The 17,225-nt window shown below is 42.8% G+C and overlaps 1 protein-coding gene across 1 annotated transcript; it reads right to left on the reverse strand.

The window, feature by feature from the left end:
- Positions 1 to 912: 912 nt before the first annotated feature.
- On the reverse strand, positions 913 to 16,833 carry pip4k2ca (phosphatidylinositol-5-phosphate 4-kinase, type II, gamma a). Its single transcript, XM_026333044.1, has 11 exons — positions 16,787 to 16,833; positions 16,402 to 16,621; positions 14,832 to 14,929; positions 14,624 to 14,720; positions 13,154 to 13,303; positions 6,431 to 6,577; positions 5,927 to 5,965; positions 5,713 to 5,826; positions 4,773 to 5,037; positions 2,466 to 2,569; positions 913 to 2,337 (listed from the first exon to the last, which is right to left on the reverse strand). The coding sequence occupies exons 2-11, from the start codon at positions 16,558 to 16,560 to the stop codon at positions 2,257 to 2,259; spliced, it is 1,254 nt and encodes a 417-aa protein (XP_026188829.1). The 5' UTR covers positions 16,561 to 16,621; positions 16,787 to 16,833; the 3' UTR covers positions 913 to 2,256.
- Between the last annotated feature and the right edge of the window lie 392 nt (positions 16,834 to 17,225).

Consider the following 17,225-nt stretch of genomic DNA (forward strand, 5'->3'; position numbering starts at 1 on the left):
TCACTGGACCAACAATAGTTTTTATCTTACTCAAATACACCCTCTACCTCACTGCTCATCCTGCCTGAGTTTCTGTTGCCCAAGTCTCTTTAGTTTCTAATACAACAAGTAGGAACTAGTCAGCAAATTTGGCCTCTTCTAATGAAACAGGAAGGAAAACAGTCAGCTAAAACACATCTTCTGGAAAAAGAGACACAAAGCAGTCCCTGACCCTGAGAACAGAAACGTAATTTAATGATAAACACACATTAGGTTACCTGATATTGTGACCTGAAAAAACAAATCACCATCTGCAGAGTCCCTTTAACTGTAAGTACAAGAAGACTGTTCACAGCCATACAGGTATAATGTTTACTAAGTCATTAAGTCATGGCGACCAGATAATGAGGCTAGAAAGATTAAGATGTCTTGAGATCATTTTAGATTGTGATTTGGCACTATGTAAATAAACTGAAATCCCCCAAATTATAATTACAGTTAATCCTGTCCCCACAGGATGAAATGAATGAAAGCCTGTACTACATTTCATGGCTAACCACCGAGCAGTGAAACTCTGGCCTGACAGGAAATATCACTAGCGATCATCTTCCGGGTAGCATGAACGACATTTCAATCCATACAATAGCTGTTGAGATATTTCAGTAAAAGAAAAGCTGCAACCTTCTGTTGGTTGTACAGAAAGTCAAGGGATCACCAAAGTCAAAGGAACAGTAACATCTGTAATAGTAGGAAACATTATCTGTTTAATGACCTGTAGTCTGTGTCTTTCTGTTTTCCTTCTCTCTCTCACACACACACACACACACACACACACACACACACACACACACACACCCTCACACACACACACACACACACACACACACACACACACACACACACACACACACACACACACGAAATGAATCAAAGTTTAGAAGATCTTTGTAAAATATATTTTGGTCCAAAAGCATTGCAAAAATACATGTGCAATCATTGAATAGATGAGGCATCATACAGAGTATGACTGTATCTGTGCTGCCTCACCAGTGTTCAGAAATTTTGTTTTGTTAAGACCTGCATAAGCTATAGAAAAGTAGTGTTCTCAAAAATGTTTAACCCAGTCCCCTGGTTTTTGCTAAATCTCAAATATCATTACATTACACAGACAACATGCACAGACAACACTTCCTAATTGTAAAATCTTATCATATCCTGATTCACATCATGTACTTTTTACACAAAAAACTACAGACTTGAAATGAATTCTCTGCAGAATAATAATAGGTATGCTTTTTTGATAATGTATTCTACATCAACATATTATTTCATTAAGGTTAGGGTTACGCTCTGAGTAATGCCCCATGTTCTCCTTACACACTGTGGTAGCTAAGAGCTGTGGGCTAATAAAAATGTCTGCAGACCAAATTATTTGCTTCCCTTTTCCATTAACAAAGGTGTTCTTGCTATATATTTTGTAATTTACTTGACTTTGTTGGAAAACAGTATTTAATCCATTCAAACTGAGTTTCAATTAACTGCTCTGACTGCACAGTAAAATTAATCAGCATTGTAATACCATTCTCTAAAGATTACTCTCGGATTGAAAGACAAAACTGTTTGACACCTCTGGGAACTACGCTTATTAGTTTTCTTGCTGAGTTAGATGAGAAGATTGGAAACAGCTGAGTTATGGTAAAAAAACAAAACTCTTTCTGATTAAGTGCCTTTAAGTGAGGACTAGCCTAAACGATGTTGTAAGAGCGTTCTTTTAACATCACTCTGTTAAATGTCTGCCCAAAGTAACACAATCTTTAAAGGACAATGGACCCTCAAACTTTGCCAGTAGCTTGTGTTATAGCTGACCTACCTGCTCTACTATAAGAGGCAGTTATGTAGCTGTGGGGTGGGTGTACAAAACAGACCCCAGACTCTTGCCTACAGTGTGTCATGAACTTTTAAATCCAAGAAAACATAAACTGGTTACAACTAGCTACAGTACACTGAACACTGATCAACAGCAGTTTGTGTCCTTGTACATTATTGCTCCAGAGTTATTCCATTAAGGGTGTTTAATATCTATAAGTAATACATCTTAAATCTTAAACATAAATATGTGCATGATAAGTAGTAAATTATATTGCCACAACATAAGTAGTCTCGCTTCAGATCTATAAAATTTAAATGATCTGTATGTGCATACTATTTTTGATCAATGGTAAACCCGACTTTCAGCTCTCAGTTGGACCAACTTGTGGCAGTGTTCACAGCTGCATGTTAGGCAAAAATGTTTGAGATGAAGTCACGGAAGCGTTTGGCATACTGCTCGGGGTGGACTGTGGAAATTTCAGCACCAGCCTGCAATCGCCAGAAGAGATGGAGAAAGAAAGAAATTTGTACGCACTGAACATTTCACGAGATTACATGAGAGCAAAGATCAAACATGCATGTATGACTGACAAGCACTTCTCCCCTGTGTTACTCACCCCATGTTTAACAGTTTTTGCTGCATGTGCAGCTTTCTTCTTGGTGTCGTATTGGGTAAGTACATCAATCAGGCCCATGAAATAGACCTCCCTCTGAGGTGCTCCTGATAGGCAGAGAAAATCAGGGTAATTTTACTGGACCTGCACCAACAACAGCAGTGACAAGGTTTCAAGTGAAAAGATAAAGTTTCCAGGTAAGAAATGAGTATCAACATCTCTAAAATCATTTTATTGTTAGATGATGATCCTGCAGCTGAAATTACAATAATAATAATAATTAATAATATAGCCGCAAGTGGCGATGAACGGTCCAGCGAACGAATCGCCTCCCCGAGCGAAACGCCTCCACAAGTTTTCTACATGTATCGCCTTTTTTCTTTTTCTTTGTACCGTCTTTTCATGTGTAACTTGCCTCTAGCTCTGTTTACACTGTAGAGTCGTAATGTTTACTGCCTGGAATGCACAGACTTGATTGGATGAGTGGTATTCACGTGGGATGGCTCAACTCGCATGCAATTGGTCTGTGCGTTTCCACTATCGTAAAGTCCGCAAAAGCGGCGCCTTGTGTTTTGGCTGTAGGTCCGGGTCCGTATGGGGCAGCTTTTGGGTCCGCACCAGGACCGCGGTCCGCCTGTTAGTGACCTATGGTCTAGGTGATGCAGAGCAAGAATGAGCTCAATCCGACAAGTTCGAAAGGGCACGAGGTGAGCAAAGATGGTGAACTAAATGACCTTTAGATGAAATCCAGACTGGTGGACTTCCTCGACATAATAAGCTTTTTTGCTTGCCCCGAAAGCAAGAAGGGGCGTGCCGAGTTTGGTGAGAGTGCGATGAAAAAAATGTGGCTCAATCTCCCATAGGCCCAATGTATTTCGACTTTTCTCGGGGGTGCTGTAGAGCCATTGTTTTGAGTTCATGTAGGAAACTTTTAAATAACAAAATTTTGACGCGATTCTGACTTGGGTACAATTTTTCGTGAGTTTTCGAATATGTTCAGGGGGTCAAATTTGAGGTTGTTACGGCACGTGAAGAATAATATTCCTAACAATTTCCAGTCCCACAGCCACCTGTCATTCTTAATATATACATTTTTGGAAAGGTCTCACGCAGTTCCACGTCATGGTGGGTGTGAGTCAGTCCCCCATGCTACCTGGGGGGACCTCTTGCGGTTTTGCACTCCTGGCTCATTGAGCAATTATAATAGTCCCTTGCCTTTACCTTTGGTAGGGGCTTGGGTCCCAAATAGTCCCAAACGCCAAGATATTCAGTTCAAAAGGATGTAAACCAGAAAAGTAGCAAATTATCACATTTACAGAGCTGTAAACAGCTCAGTTTTGCTATTTCTGTTTGAAAATAGTTACATATTCAACTGAAAATAAATCAGTCACAGACTGACTGACGTTGCTATACCTAGAGTCATGCTGGTAACACGACTAAAAGCTTAACTCAGGTTCACACCTTACAAAATCCATAACATCACAATGCAGTTTTAGTCTTGAATGATTTTATTTTGTGGTGTGAACCACGTATTCGAGTGGTCTGGGGCCTTTCTCTGTGGAATTTGGTTGTTCTCCCCATGCTTGCATGGGTTTTCAACTCTCGGCAATTTAAAAAGTTACTTTAGTAGTATAAACAACAGCTTTCACATGGAAAAAAAATTCTCTCACAAATGGAGCAACGCTCACAATGGAGAAAATTCAGACATCTCGATGAATCAAAGCAAAACATGAAAATTTTTGCTAACGATGTTGTTGAATGCTGAGCAGAAGTGATGTTGCTATGGCAACCATCAGCTGGCTTACATTACTTCACTGTTCCTGCTGGCAGTGTGAACGCAAACAGAAACAATGCCCTTATGGTCTGTAGATTTCAGCTCCGTTCCTCAGTAGTGTAGTTCCTAGAATTGATTGGTCTAAAACAGGGGTGTCCAATCCTGGTCCTTGAGGCCCACCATTCTGATTGTTTTTGAACTATCCCTGCCCTACCCACTGCTGATTACCTGGATCAGGTGTGTTCAGTCCATTAGAATCTAGAAGATGTCATCTCAGATGAGGGTGGAAGTGAGGGAAGACAAAGTGAAATGGAATCCCCCAGTTTCTGATTGGCTGAACACAACTGATCCAGGTAATGAGCAGTGGGTAGGGCAGGGAAAACAAGCAGGACTGTGGGCCACGAGGACCAGGATTGGCCACACCTGGTCTAAAAGCACCTTAAATTGCCTGTAGGTGTGAGTGTGAGCGTTTGTTAGTCTGTAAGTGCCAGATGTACCAGGATAAACAGTAAATGATGGATGGAACCAGTATTCACCTGGACAGCTCCTTACTGCATACACATCCACATAGGGGTCAAACTCCCCAGGCCCCAGAGGTTTGTAGGAGGACATGTAACCAGCGATTCCTTCTGGAGAGGTGCTGTAAGAGCCCACCATATGCCCTGAAGCCAGTCCGTTCTCTGCTTCCTGTTCTTCCTCATTGGAAACCTGCTCACCTGCCTCCTCCTCTCGCTCAGCTCGGCCCACGTCATGGATACCGAGCAGTAGGCTATAATCCATGATTTTCAGCCTCACCAAAAACTGAGGAAGATGGGAGAGGAACACTTGTACATGACTCACAAACACAGAGGTAGAGAAAATTTAAAATAGTGCTATTAACAATAGCTGATTAACTGATAGTATGATAACTGATAGTTTACATGACTTCTCCAGGAATAGAAAAGGTGGTTTAAATATTTCCTGGTTTCCCAGGATGGGTGGAAACCCTGCAATTGTTACAGTGCTAAAATTATTCACAGGTGGGATCATACTATGCTTTATGTTAGGGCTACAACTAACTTATTTTATTGTCAATAATATTTTCTTAATCTTTGATCAACAAAATGTCAGCAAAATGCTGATGACATCTTAAAATGCTTAATTTTATCTGACTAATGGTGCAAATCAAAGAAAACCCCCCAAACAAATTCACATCTGAGAAGGTGGAATCTCTGAATATTTTCTATAAAAGAATTTTAAAACCATCCTCATGATAGCTACAGATCAATCTTCTATCAATTAGCTAGTTGTTTCAGGTCTACTTTATGCCATAAATTATAAATTTGTCTTCTTTTCTATTAAATGGATTTCACATCCATCTCCCTTGCTGCCAAAATGGCAACAGAGGACAGGTACATCTGTATGTGTTGATACTGCCACTGTGTGGTAGAGATATGCAACATCAGCAATGTGTCACGCAGGGAAACAGGCACCCACCTCCACATCCCTATTGAGTTTTTCCATCAGTTTTTCCTTCTGCTCCTCACTTATGTAGACCTTCTGCATATTGTTCCTGAAGTCCATGTCTTTGAAGGTAGGAAGCTCTTTTCCCTGTACAGAGAAACACAGATCTTTAGCATAATATGTGTAAGAGAGCGAGCCAAATGATAATATGATAACACACAGTAAGCAAGAAGTTTGTTCTATTCACCTTTTCTTTGTCACTTGCCTCACGAGCTACGAGAGACCCCTGCAAGAACCAAATGTAAATTTCATTTTGGAAACAGAATATTGTACCATTCTTGTTTGAAAAAAAGAGTGAATTAAGGGTGAAGTAAACAACTTACTGATTCAACAAATTCTTTATTATTTTTACATCAATGCCTGTTATCTAAAGATTGAGTCATGGCAACTGGACTTTCAGTGTTAAGGCCGAAACATTTCACCACCCATCCAGGTGATGATTTTTTTTTAGAAAAAAGCTGAACTGGAACCTCCAATTTATCTCACAGTTTGATTTCACTCCAGCCCTAGACCCATAGGCTCACTAGGTGAGCTATGTAAATCAGGTGAGAGTCTTTAGACCCACACCCCTGAGTTGGTTTCACTTCACACTTGCATGTTGTTTAGTCTAAAAAATGTCAGCAGATAACACAATCAGAGAAAAGTGGCATATCTTCCCCAAAGCAGTGATGAGCGTGCAGTTCCTCCTCACCTTAAGGTCATACTTCCTATGTACCACCAGTCTGTGGCTGAACATGTTCCTCATGACGATCAGATAGGTCTCCTCACTGTCCACGCTCACCCGGTACATCCCCAGGAACTGTGGCAGCAGGGTGCTACCATGGCACTTCACTATGTGCTGCAGGGGTTAGACAAGAGTACATGCACAAAGTGAATTACTGTCATGGGCAGTATCAGAGTTAGATATACAAAGATTATATAAAATACAGTGGGTACGGAAAGTATTCAGACCCCTTTAAATTTTTCACTCTTTGTGTCATTGCAGCCATTTGCCAAAATCAAAAAAGTTCATTTTATTTCTCATTAATTTACACTCAGCACCCCATCTTGACAGAAAAAAACAGAAATGTGGAAATTTTTGCAAATTTATTAAAAAAGAAAAACTGAAATATCACATGGTCATAAGTATTCAGACCCTTTGCAGTGACACTCATATTTAACTCACATGCTGTCCATTTCTTCTGATCCTCCTTGAGATGGTTCTGCTCCTTCATTGGAGTCCAGCTGTGTTTAATTAAACTGATTGGACTTGATTAGGAAAGGCACACACCTGTCTATATAAGACCTTACAGCTCACAGTGCATGTCAGAGCAAATGAGAATCATGAGGTCGAAGGAACTGCCCAAGGAGCTCAGAGACAGAATTGTGGCAAGGCACAGATCTGGCCAAGGTTACAAAAGTATTTCTGCAGCACTCGAAGTTCCTAAGAGCACAGTGGCCTACATAATCCTCAAATGGAAAAAGTTTGGGATGACCAGAACTCTTCCTAGACCTGGCCGTCCAGCCAAACTGAGCAATCGTGGGAGAAGAGCCTTGGTGAGAGAGGTAAAGAAGAACCCAAAGATCACTGTGGCTGAGCTCCAGAGATGCAGTAGGGAGATGGGAGAAAGTTCCACAAAGTCAACTATCACTGCAGCCCTCCACCAGTCGGGGCTTTATGGCAGAGGGGCCCGATGCAAGCCTCTCCTCAGTGCAAGACACATGAAAGCCTGCATAGAGTTTGCCAAAAGACACATGAAGGACTCCCAGACTATGAGAAATAAGATTCTCTGGTCTGATGAGACCAAGATTGCACTTTTTGGCGTTAATTCTAAGCGGTATGTGTGTGCACTGCTCATCACCTGCCCAATACAATCCCTACAGTGAAACATGGTGGTGGGAGCACAATGTTGTGGGGGTGTTTTTCAGCTGCAGGGACAGGACGACTGGTTGCAATTGAAGGAAAGATGAATGTGGCCAAGTACAGAGATATCCTGGAAGAAAACCTCTTCCAGAGTGCTCAGGACCTCAGACTGGGCCGAAGGTTCACCTTTCAACAGGACAATGACCCTAAGCACACAGCTAAAATAACAAAGGAGTGGCTTCGGAACAACTCTGTGACCGTTCTTGACTGGCCCAGCCAGAGCCCTGACCTAAACCCAATTGAGCATCTCTGGAGAGACCTGAAAATGGCTATCCACCAACGTTCACCATCCAACCTGACAGAACTGGAGAGGATCTGCAGGGAAGAATGGCAGAGGATCCCCAAATCCAGGTGTGAGACACTTGTTGCATCATTCCCAAGAAGACTCATGGCTGTACTAGCTCAAAAGGGTGATTCTACTCAATACTGAGCACAGGGTCTGAATACTTATGACCGTGTGATATTTCAGTTTTGCTTTTTTAATAAATTTGCAAAAATTTCTACATTTCTGTTTTTTTCTGTCAAGATGGGGTGCAGAGTGTACATTAATGAGAAATAAAATGAACTTTTTTGATTTTGGCAAATGGCTGCAATGACACAAAGAGTGAAATATTTAAAGGGGTCTGAATACTTTCCATAACCACTGTACAGTGAAAAGAAATGAATCCCTGAACAGTGTTAAAGTAACTATAAAGCAGTGGCTGTGTGCATCTTGGTTGAGCTTTTAACTGTGCTTAGTTCAAATAGACCGTCCCTTGAGACGGTCCCTTTTTTGACTTCATTCAGCTTACCATGTAATACAATACAATACAATGTAATTTTTATTTATTTTAATTACACATTGCTCGGGGTTTCGACAGGAGTCACATTTAAGTGTTACGGTGAGCGGGACAGACTTGGCAGGCCCAAACGTACTGTGAGGGTCTGTTAGGAATGTTTGGCCGAACCCACTGTCACCTCCGAGAGAGCTTCTACCAGATCCCGGGGGAGGTTGGGGACATTGAGTCCGAATGGACCATGTTTTCCACCTCCATTGTCGACGCAGCGGCTAGGAGCTGTGGCCGTAAGGTTTCGGGTGCCTGTTGTGGCGGCAATCCCCGAACCCGGTGGTGGTCACCGGAGGTAAGGGATGCCGTCAAGCTGAAGAAGGAGTCCTACCGAGCTTGGTTGGCTGGTGGGACTTCCGAAGCAGCTGACAGGTACCGCAGGGCCAAGCATGCTGCAGCCCAGGCGGTGATGGAGGCAAAAACTCGGGTATGGGAGGAGTTTGGTGAGGCCATGGAGAAGGACTTCCTGTCGGCCCCGAAGAAATTCTGGCAAACTGTCCGGCGCCTCAGGAGGGGGAAGCAGTGCTCTACCAACGCTGTTTACAGTGGAAGTGGTGAGCTGCTGACCTTGACTGGGGATATTGTCAGACGGTGGAAGGAATACTTCGAGGATCTCCTCAATCCCGTCAACACGTCTTCCATAAGGGAAGCAGGGGCTGGGGATTCGGAGGCTGATCCATCCATCACCCAAGCCGAAGTCACTGAGGTAGTTCAGCAGCTCCTCGGTGGCAAAGCACCGGGGGTGGATGAGATCCGTCCCGAGTACCTCAAGTCTCTGGATGTTGTTAGGCTGTCATGGCTGACACGCCTGTGCAACATCGCGTGGCGTTCGGGGACAGTACTCCTGGATTGGCAGACCGGGGTGGTGGTTCCTCTTTTTAAGAAGGGGGACCGGAGGGTGTGTTCCAACTACAGAGGGATCACACTCCTCAGCCTCCCGGGGAAGGTCTACGCCAGGGTGCTGGAGAGCAGCATCCGGCCGGTGGTCAAACCTCGGATCCAGGAGGAACAATGCGGTTTCCGTCCTGGGCGTGGAACACTGGACCAGCTCTACACACTCTCGAGGGTGCTCGAGGGTTCATGGGAGTTTGCCCAACCAGTCCACATGTGTTTTGTGGACTTGGAGAAGGCATTCGACCGGGTCCCTCGTGACATCCTGTGGGAGGTGCTCCAGGAGTATGGGGTCCGGGGCTCTTTGCTGGGGGCTATCCGGTCTCTGTACAAACGGAGCAGGAGCTTGGTTCGCATTGCCGGTAGTAAGTCAGACCTGTTCCCAATACACGTTGGACTCCGGCAGGGCTGCCCTTTGTCACCGGTTCTGTTCATTACTTTTATGGACAGAATTTCTAGGCGCAGCCAGGGGCCGGAGGGAGTCCAGTTCGGGGACCACAGGATTTCATCTCTGCTCTTTGCAGATGATGTTGTCCTGTTGGCTACTCTAGATGGCATAGCCCTGGCCTCCAGCACTACTGTAAAAAACCTTGGAGTTATTTTTGACCAGGACATGTCCTTTAACTCACACATAAAACAAATTTCTAGAACTGCATTCTTTCACCTGCGCAACATTTCCAAAATTAGGAACATCCTGTCTCAAAATGATGCAGAAAAACTAGTCCATGCGTTTGTTTCCTCAAGGCTAGATTACTGTAACTCATTACTATCTGGATGTCCTAATATCTTAATAAAAAGCCTCCAATTAATCCAGAATGCCGCAGCCAGAGTCCTGGGGGATTTGTTGGGTTTTTTGTTTTTGTAAAGTGCCTTGAGATGATTTGTATTGTGATTTGGCGCTATACAAATAAAATTGAATTGAATTAAAAAATTGAATTGAATTGAATCGAGCCAGGATCTCCAGCGTTCGCTGGGGCAGTTTGCAACCGAGTGTGAAGCGGCTGGGATGAGAATCAGCACCTCCAAGTCCGAGGCCATGGTACTCAACCGGAAAAAGGTGGTTTGCCATCTCCAGACCAGGGGAGAGATCCTGCCTCAAGTGGAGGAGTTTAAGTATCTCGGGGTCTTGTTCACGACTGAGGGAAGGACGGAACGTGAGATTGACAGACGGATCGGGGCATCGGCAGCAGTAATGTGGTCAGTGTACCGGTCCGTTGTGGTGAAGAAGGAGCTGAGCCGGAAGGTGAAGCTCTCGATTTACCGGTCAATCTACGTTCCTACTCTCACCTATGGTCATGAGTTCTGGGTCATGACCGAAAGAACAAGATCGCGGATACAAGCGGCTAAAATGAGCTTCCTCCGCAGGGTGGCCGGGCGCTCCCTTAGAGATAGGGTGAGGAGCTCGGTCACCCGGAAGGAGCTCGGAGTAGAGCCGCTGCTCCGCCACATCGAGAGGAGTCAGTTGAGGTGGCTCGGGCATCTGTTTCGGATGCCTCCTGGGCGCCTTCCTGGGGAGGTGTTCCGGGCATGTCCCACCGGGAGGAGGCCCTGGGGAAGACCCAGGACACGCTGGAGGGACTATGTCTCTCGGCTGGCCTGGGAACGCCTCGGTGTCCCCCCAGAAGAGCTGGAGGAAGTGTCCAGGGAGAAGGAAGTCTGGGTATCCCTGATTCGGCTACTGCCCCCGCGCCCCAGCCCCGGATAAGCGGTAGAAGATGGATGGATGGATGGACGGTGAGTCCTAGTCACTCCGTAGTGTCACCTGTTTGTATATTGTATATTAAAGTTGGCCACAACAAAGACTGCAGTAACTGGACAAACCTAATTACTAACTGTGAAGTTGAACTAAACGGAACTAAACAGAATGACAGCATAAACAATGAAAAGTAAGGTCTCTAAATGCTTACTTTGAGCACTTGTGGTCAACAATCCAAAACTCAATAGATATTCAATTGACTGTCAGAAGACAAAGAAAAGCAGCAAACTGTTCCATCTGAGAAGCTGGAAGCAGAAATGGAAGATACAATAAACTAGAACATGCAAAACTGTCATGATCTGTTATAGAAATTGCAATGCAATGAGCTCTGATAACAGACAGTTCATTCAGGGTCACATGAACTACAAAAAAAATAAATAAAAGTCAGTCAAAAACAGAGCTGCCATCTTCCTCTCCTCCCTCCCAGTTTTAAGTAGGCTGTGTAACAACAGGCTACACATTCCAATAAGAGCTCAAAGCAGCCAAACGTTTACTCAGTGGTATGTTTAGCCTCAAGTATCCATGTGACTGTGCTACAAGTGTGAACAATGATACCATGGCATACAGCAAATAAAGCCTGAAGCAGAGGCAAACAGAATACAGGTGAATATATATCCCTCACTCTTACACATGAACTCCACTATTTACATGAACACAGATGTGCTGATATGAAATTCAGATTCTTTATCAAGCCATGCATTCACATAACAAAGCATTGGTTCAGCCCTCTGCATTCAGTGGTGCTATAACAACAATACTGTTTCATCTGCAAAGCGCAGTTCTTTCTCAGTTTAACTTCCCATACAGGCAGGTCAGCACTCAGCTTCAGGTTGAGGAAAGCACCTTAAAGCCACGTTCAGGGCCTTGTTTTAGAACAAATCAGCAGGCCTAACTTTTGCTGCAGCCGTCCTCCGCCCCACTTACTGCACCACTCTGCTGCACCTGGCAGGACGGCCAGTTTAATCTAAAAGCATATGGACTGACTTCCCCCACCTGTAACAAAAAAAATACAAGTCCCCCAGGAACTTCTCATTTTAGGAAGTCCATGACAAAAGCTCTGGGGGGTTTATTTTGCTACAAAAGGTCCAAACAAAGGTTCCAATGGCCATTAATAAGTCACAGTGGCACAGATGTGAAACTTTATGCACAGTATGTATGCCTGCAGACTGAGTGATAGACGCTGAATGGACGACTGGAGGCATGACTGGATGAAAAGAAGGCTGACGGGGAGGAAAGGCTCACAGGAAGGTTTATTTATAGTGTGTTTCACCACAGCACCTAAAGAAGAACTGGGTCTTTGCATGTCACCTATTTATTAATAATGCTCATCCTGCAGCTTTTTTACAGATCCTGGACCAGATTAAAACTCAATCAATCAAAACTGAGCACCCACACAAAACCAGGACAGCTGTGAGATGAGAATGTTAAAGGATAAGGCTGGTGACAGTCTAGATTATTTTTCTTGTCAACAAATCCCATAAAACAACAAAAACCAATGACTTGATACTACTAATAAATTATATTTAATGACTGATTCTTATTCCTATGTACCACAGAGCTTCATTCTCGTCCTAAAACTAGTAACACATCAGTGAGCCACACTGTTGCACTGCATAACATGATTTTTCATAACAGTGACAACACATTGATATATACTGACACTGTCCTGCTGTTATAACAGGGTTCATTTTATCAACAAAACTCTGATAACATTTTGTTGACTATTCTGTATAGGACAGTTGCAGTCAGCTGGCCACCTGAAGTCATGGGGGGAATGTACTGTGAACTGCAGCACAGTAGGGGTGTGCACATTTCAAACTCTTCGCATCAGTTCACATGCACTGTCATATCCCACAGCATCTTATGTACACAGCAGCCATCAATCATACCTTTACACTGATAAACACATTCGTCCATGTTTTACTGACATTGTGCATGAGAGCCACAGAGGGGGTAGGAAAATCAGTCTTTATAGGTTTCAGTCTCAAAAAAGAATATAGACTATTACCAGACCTACCCTAACCCTCTAGGCCTTACCTGGTGATATTCAGACAGGATGCTGTGCATGTCTGCAACATCCTCGCTGGAGATTTGCTTGATAACCAGTGTTCGGTCATAGGAGTTGAGGAGCAGACCCTCGCCCTGGTTGTCTACACTCCTCAGTGGGGGGATGCGGGTCAATGACACCTTAGGATTGTAACAGCAGGGATCACCTAACTTTTGACATAGTAAAACCTACTTCATGAACAACAGTAATGAAAAGCGTGAAGATATTTGTCCATAATTAACCCTCTGGGGTCTGAGGGGGTTTTGGGGGTTTTGGGTTTTGGGGCCCTGGACAAATTTTGACATGCCCTGAGATTTGTGCTTTTTTCAGTTGCTTTTAAACATATTAATGGATAAAGTGTGATAACACTGTAATCAGCACAAACTGGGCTACAATAATATGTGAGCAGCAAGTTTATACATGATTGTGTTTTTGAGAAAACTCTTTCACAGTAAACAATACACTGATTTAAATTTTCTAAGACACTTTTTGTTTAGAAAAGACATGCAAGAAGGTGTGTCTGAGGATGAATAGTCATGCGATTTACCTGAGAAAGACAAAAGACGCACTCAACGACCAAACAAAGATGCACATAACGAGCCTTTCTGTCAATGTGGCTGAGAGGGGATTAGTGCAGCACAATACAATACAATGCAGATCCAAACGCTCGTCAGTTGAGTTTGTGTTTTTACTCTGAGAACAAACTAAACTATTTGTCTCTGTGTGGAATATAAGAAGCGCTTCTTCACCTGCGTAACGTGCCATCATCCAAACGCGCAGAAAAAGTGTAAATTCTATGATGAAGTTTGACGTTTTATGTCATTCTTGGGGGCGTGCACAGAATTACCTGGCTCATCTGAGATTATTTCCATATTAACAGTGAACAGAGTACGAGGCGGGATCGCATTACCTGTAATGAGGTGAGACAGGAGAAAATGGTACTTCTCCTTACGTTCATATGGATTAAATAAAAAGTGATGATTTGTTTTCGACTTGAATTGTTTCATTTAAAAGAAAACATTTCAAGCTTTCTACCCATATATTTCTTATTTTTATGAGACAAGTATTCACTGAGATTCTGGTTGTTTTATTTATGTGTCTGTGAAGAGAGATGACAGAGAGAAAAGAGAGTGCGCACCCTTTCTGCTTTCTTTATTTTACAAAAGCACAGCGTTTTGTTGTTATTATGATGGTATACAACTAAAACTAGACCCTTTAAAGATTTGAATGATATATTTCTTTTATCTGTACAATCAGAATTGAGGGAGTAATTTAAGTTTGTTTTGGCGTTATCAGGAGAAGATGCGTCAAAATGCGCTGGGGCGTTCGTCGACCCCAGAGGGTTAAGGAAAAATAGCTTGTGTATATTTCTTTGCATTTCTTGCATCACTTGAGGGTTAGCAACTACAATAACATTAAATGCATAGGGATGTCTGCATACTGAGCAGTGCTTCACTAACCTGATAGTCCAGGTCCTCAATACCAAAGCGTTCCCTTAGATTTCGGAAAACCTGAGGACAGTACTCCTTGAACTTGAAATGTCCTGGGAGGTTTTCTCTGCAAAAGGAGAGGACAAGGAACAGCAGCTTTATCCATCAGGACACCAGCAAGATGTCACATTTTTGATGTGTGTCTTTTTTTCTATTTAGTTTTATTTCTCTGTCTTACTTATTGAAGAGGTGGTTGTTGACTTTTATCTTGGTGTTGGCTTTGAAGTCATCAGGCAGCAGCATGACAGGAACAGGCACCTGGCTGAGATCATTGATCTGTTGAAAGAACAGATGCTTACTAAACAGCCTTCAGTAATGTCTAAAATAAGGTTACATCAGTTAAAGAGCTGCTGCCATTTATCAATTAATCAATCAACCAACTCTTCAAAACCTAGACACTCAGTTTAATGTATCGTGAGGAAAAGGAGCAAATTCTCACATTTAAGAAGCTTGAATCATCAACATTTTTTGCAATGTAAAATATCTTCAATTACAATAGATCGAGTAATAATCACTCAACTATGAATTAATTGACTAATCCTTGTCATTCAAGTAAATTGCCAATTTCATTTTAAAAATATTATTTATAACAATGTAATATGGACTAAGTTTCCTCTGGGTCTATTTTTGTTTCAGTTTCAACACCCAGATTCATAAAGCTTCATGGCCCATTGAATCCCTTCACATTACACTTTAGCCTCCTGGACACTACATCAAGTAGTTCATCTTCAGGTAACAATAAGGTCATAACTGTTACCTACCAAATGATAAAGTAGAATGAATGTTATTTTACTGTGATGTTTTCCTTGTGCAGTTGCAGCCCCCAGTGAGGAGTAAAATGAGTACGGATGAGTTTAATGTAGGTCACAGAGCAGCGCTGAAAGCTCTACAACCTACAATGTTTGATAGCCAATTGTTATTTCTGTTAATGGTATTGGTGAGCTTGTCTAGTGATTGATATAAATCACAATAAAATGAGAAAATGTTTTATTTGCATGGACAGAAAAGGCTACATTTTTATTTTCCGTTATACCACAACTGTAACTTAACAGTGAGGACTGGAGGTGGATTCTATAAAGTGCAACTTTATCTCAAACCTACTAACAGCTAAACTGGGACTATTATTAGTCAACACCAGTGCCATTCATGCACTGAAGAATATGGCATTAGATTCTTTCATTTGACTCACTGCAAACCTCAAATATTTGGCATTTTTGCTTGGAAATAACTGAAGCAGTTATTTGAATATTCACCGTAGTTTGTCACTGATTTTTCTTGTGAACAAAAATAGTATAAATTAAACCACTAGTGTCTTAAAACCATATTTTTACACAGTCTCTTCAGGACAAGATGGAGGAGGGAGGAACCTTTATAGTTGACATTCTTCTTTAGTAATACAAACCCTAACAAATTCACGATTAATCCCACATCTGAAACCAACGGCTAGTGTCATCAATTAATCTGCCAGTTATTTTATCGACTGATCGTTTAATCGTTTAGTCTACAAAGTGAAAAACATGAAAAACAAAGGCCGTATTTCCAACTGTTCTGCTTGAACAACAACCCAAGTCTAAAGATATTCAATTTACTGTTGGTTTATATTTGACTGACAAAACACGCGTACCCAGACGCTGGCACCCTGCATGAAGGAGAAGGAAACGGTTAATCGATTATCTGACGAGAGCCACAATTACATGATGTACCGTAAGTGCTGGGTAATGTTAGCACGTTAGCTGGCACTGACTCACCGAGTGATTGACGCCCCACATAAAGACACTGAGGACAGGGTCGCTGGCCCGAAACACCTTCACCTTCTGCTGCACGAAATGTTTCTTTTTCGTTTTAGTCTTGGGCGCCAGGATCACCATAGGACTGGATGTGGCCCCCGAGTTACCGAGGTTGGCCATAGCCGTGGTACAAGTTCTCGTCCCCTGCTAACAAGCTCGGTGCAAGCGGCGACACTTCTTCCTGGTGGCAACAGTAAGTTAAAATCGCTTTTCTCAACAACTTAAAATGTCCAACTGTATTACAATGTTGTTCTAACGCACAGGTACATCTAAACTAGCGACAAGAATCATTAACGCTACTCAAATTCATCCATGTGTGACTAACTACATAGCTCCAGTTACTCACTGACAGAACACCACCGCCCCCTCGAGCCCACCCGTGTTATTCTTCACCACGTGGTGAGTTTATGATTGACAGGTGGCTGGGACCAATGACAATGATATTACAGGGTCAGATGACTCTCCTGTCCAATTGGGCGGTACATTGCAGCGACGTGGTGCTTTCAAGTTAAAGTTGACGGTGGGAATTATTACATCTTTTTTTGTGACCTTAGTGCTTCGTGTGTTACTTTGGACATAGGGGTAGCGGGTATATCTTAACCGAAAAAATCAAAAGTTGCAGAGGATGTGCTCAGATGTTTTCTTTTTCTTTTCCTTTCGGCTGCTCCCTTCAAGGGTCGCCACAGCGAATCATCCGCCTCTATTCAACCTTATCCTCTGTATACTCCTCACCCACACCAACTATCCTCATGTCTTCCTTCACTACATCCAAGAACCTCCTCTTT

Source organism: Mastacembelus armatus, chromosome 7, assembly GCF_900324485.2.
Source record: "Mastacembelus armatus chromosome 7, fMasArm1.2, whole genome shotgun sequence".
Classification (NCBI taxonomy): domain Eukaryota; kingdom Metazoa; phylum Chordata; class Actinopteri; order Synbranchiformes; family Mastacembelidae; genus Mastacembelus; species Mastacembelus armatus.

Bases quoted from the DNA above. Each gene is read 5' to 3' on its own strand.
- pip4k2ca (XM_026333044.1), bottom strand. From the start codon at position 16,560: ATGGCCAACCTCGGTAACTCGGGGGCCACATCCAGTCCTATGGTGATC. The intron at 14,930-16,401 runs GTGAGTCAGTGC...TTCTTTCAACAG, and splicing joins TGTGGGGCGTCAATCACTCG to ATCAATGATCTCAGCCAGGT. The intron at 5,827-5,926 runs GTGAATAGAACA...TTCTCTGTACAG, and splicing joins AGGCAAGTGACAAAGAAAAG to GGAAAAGAGCTTCCTACCTT.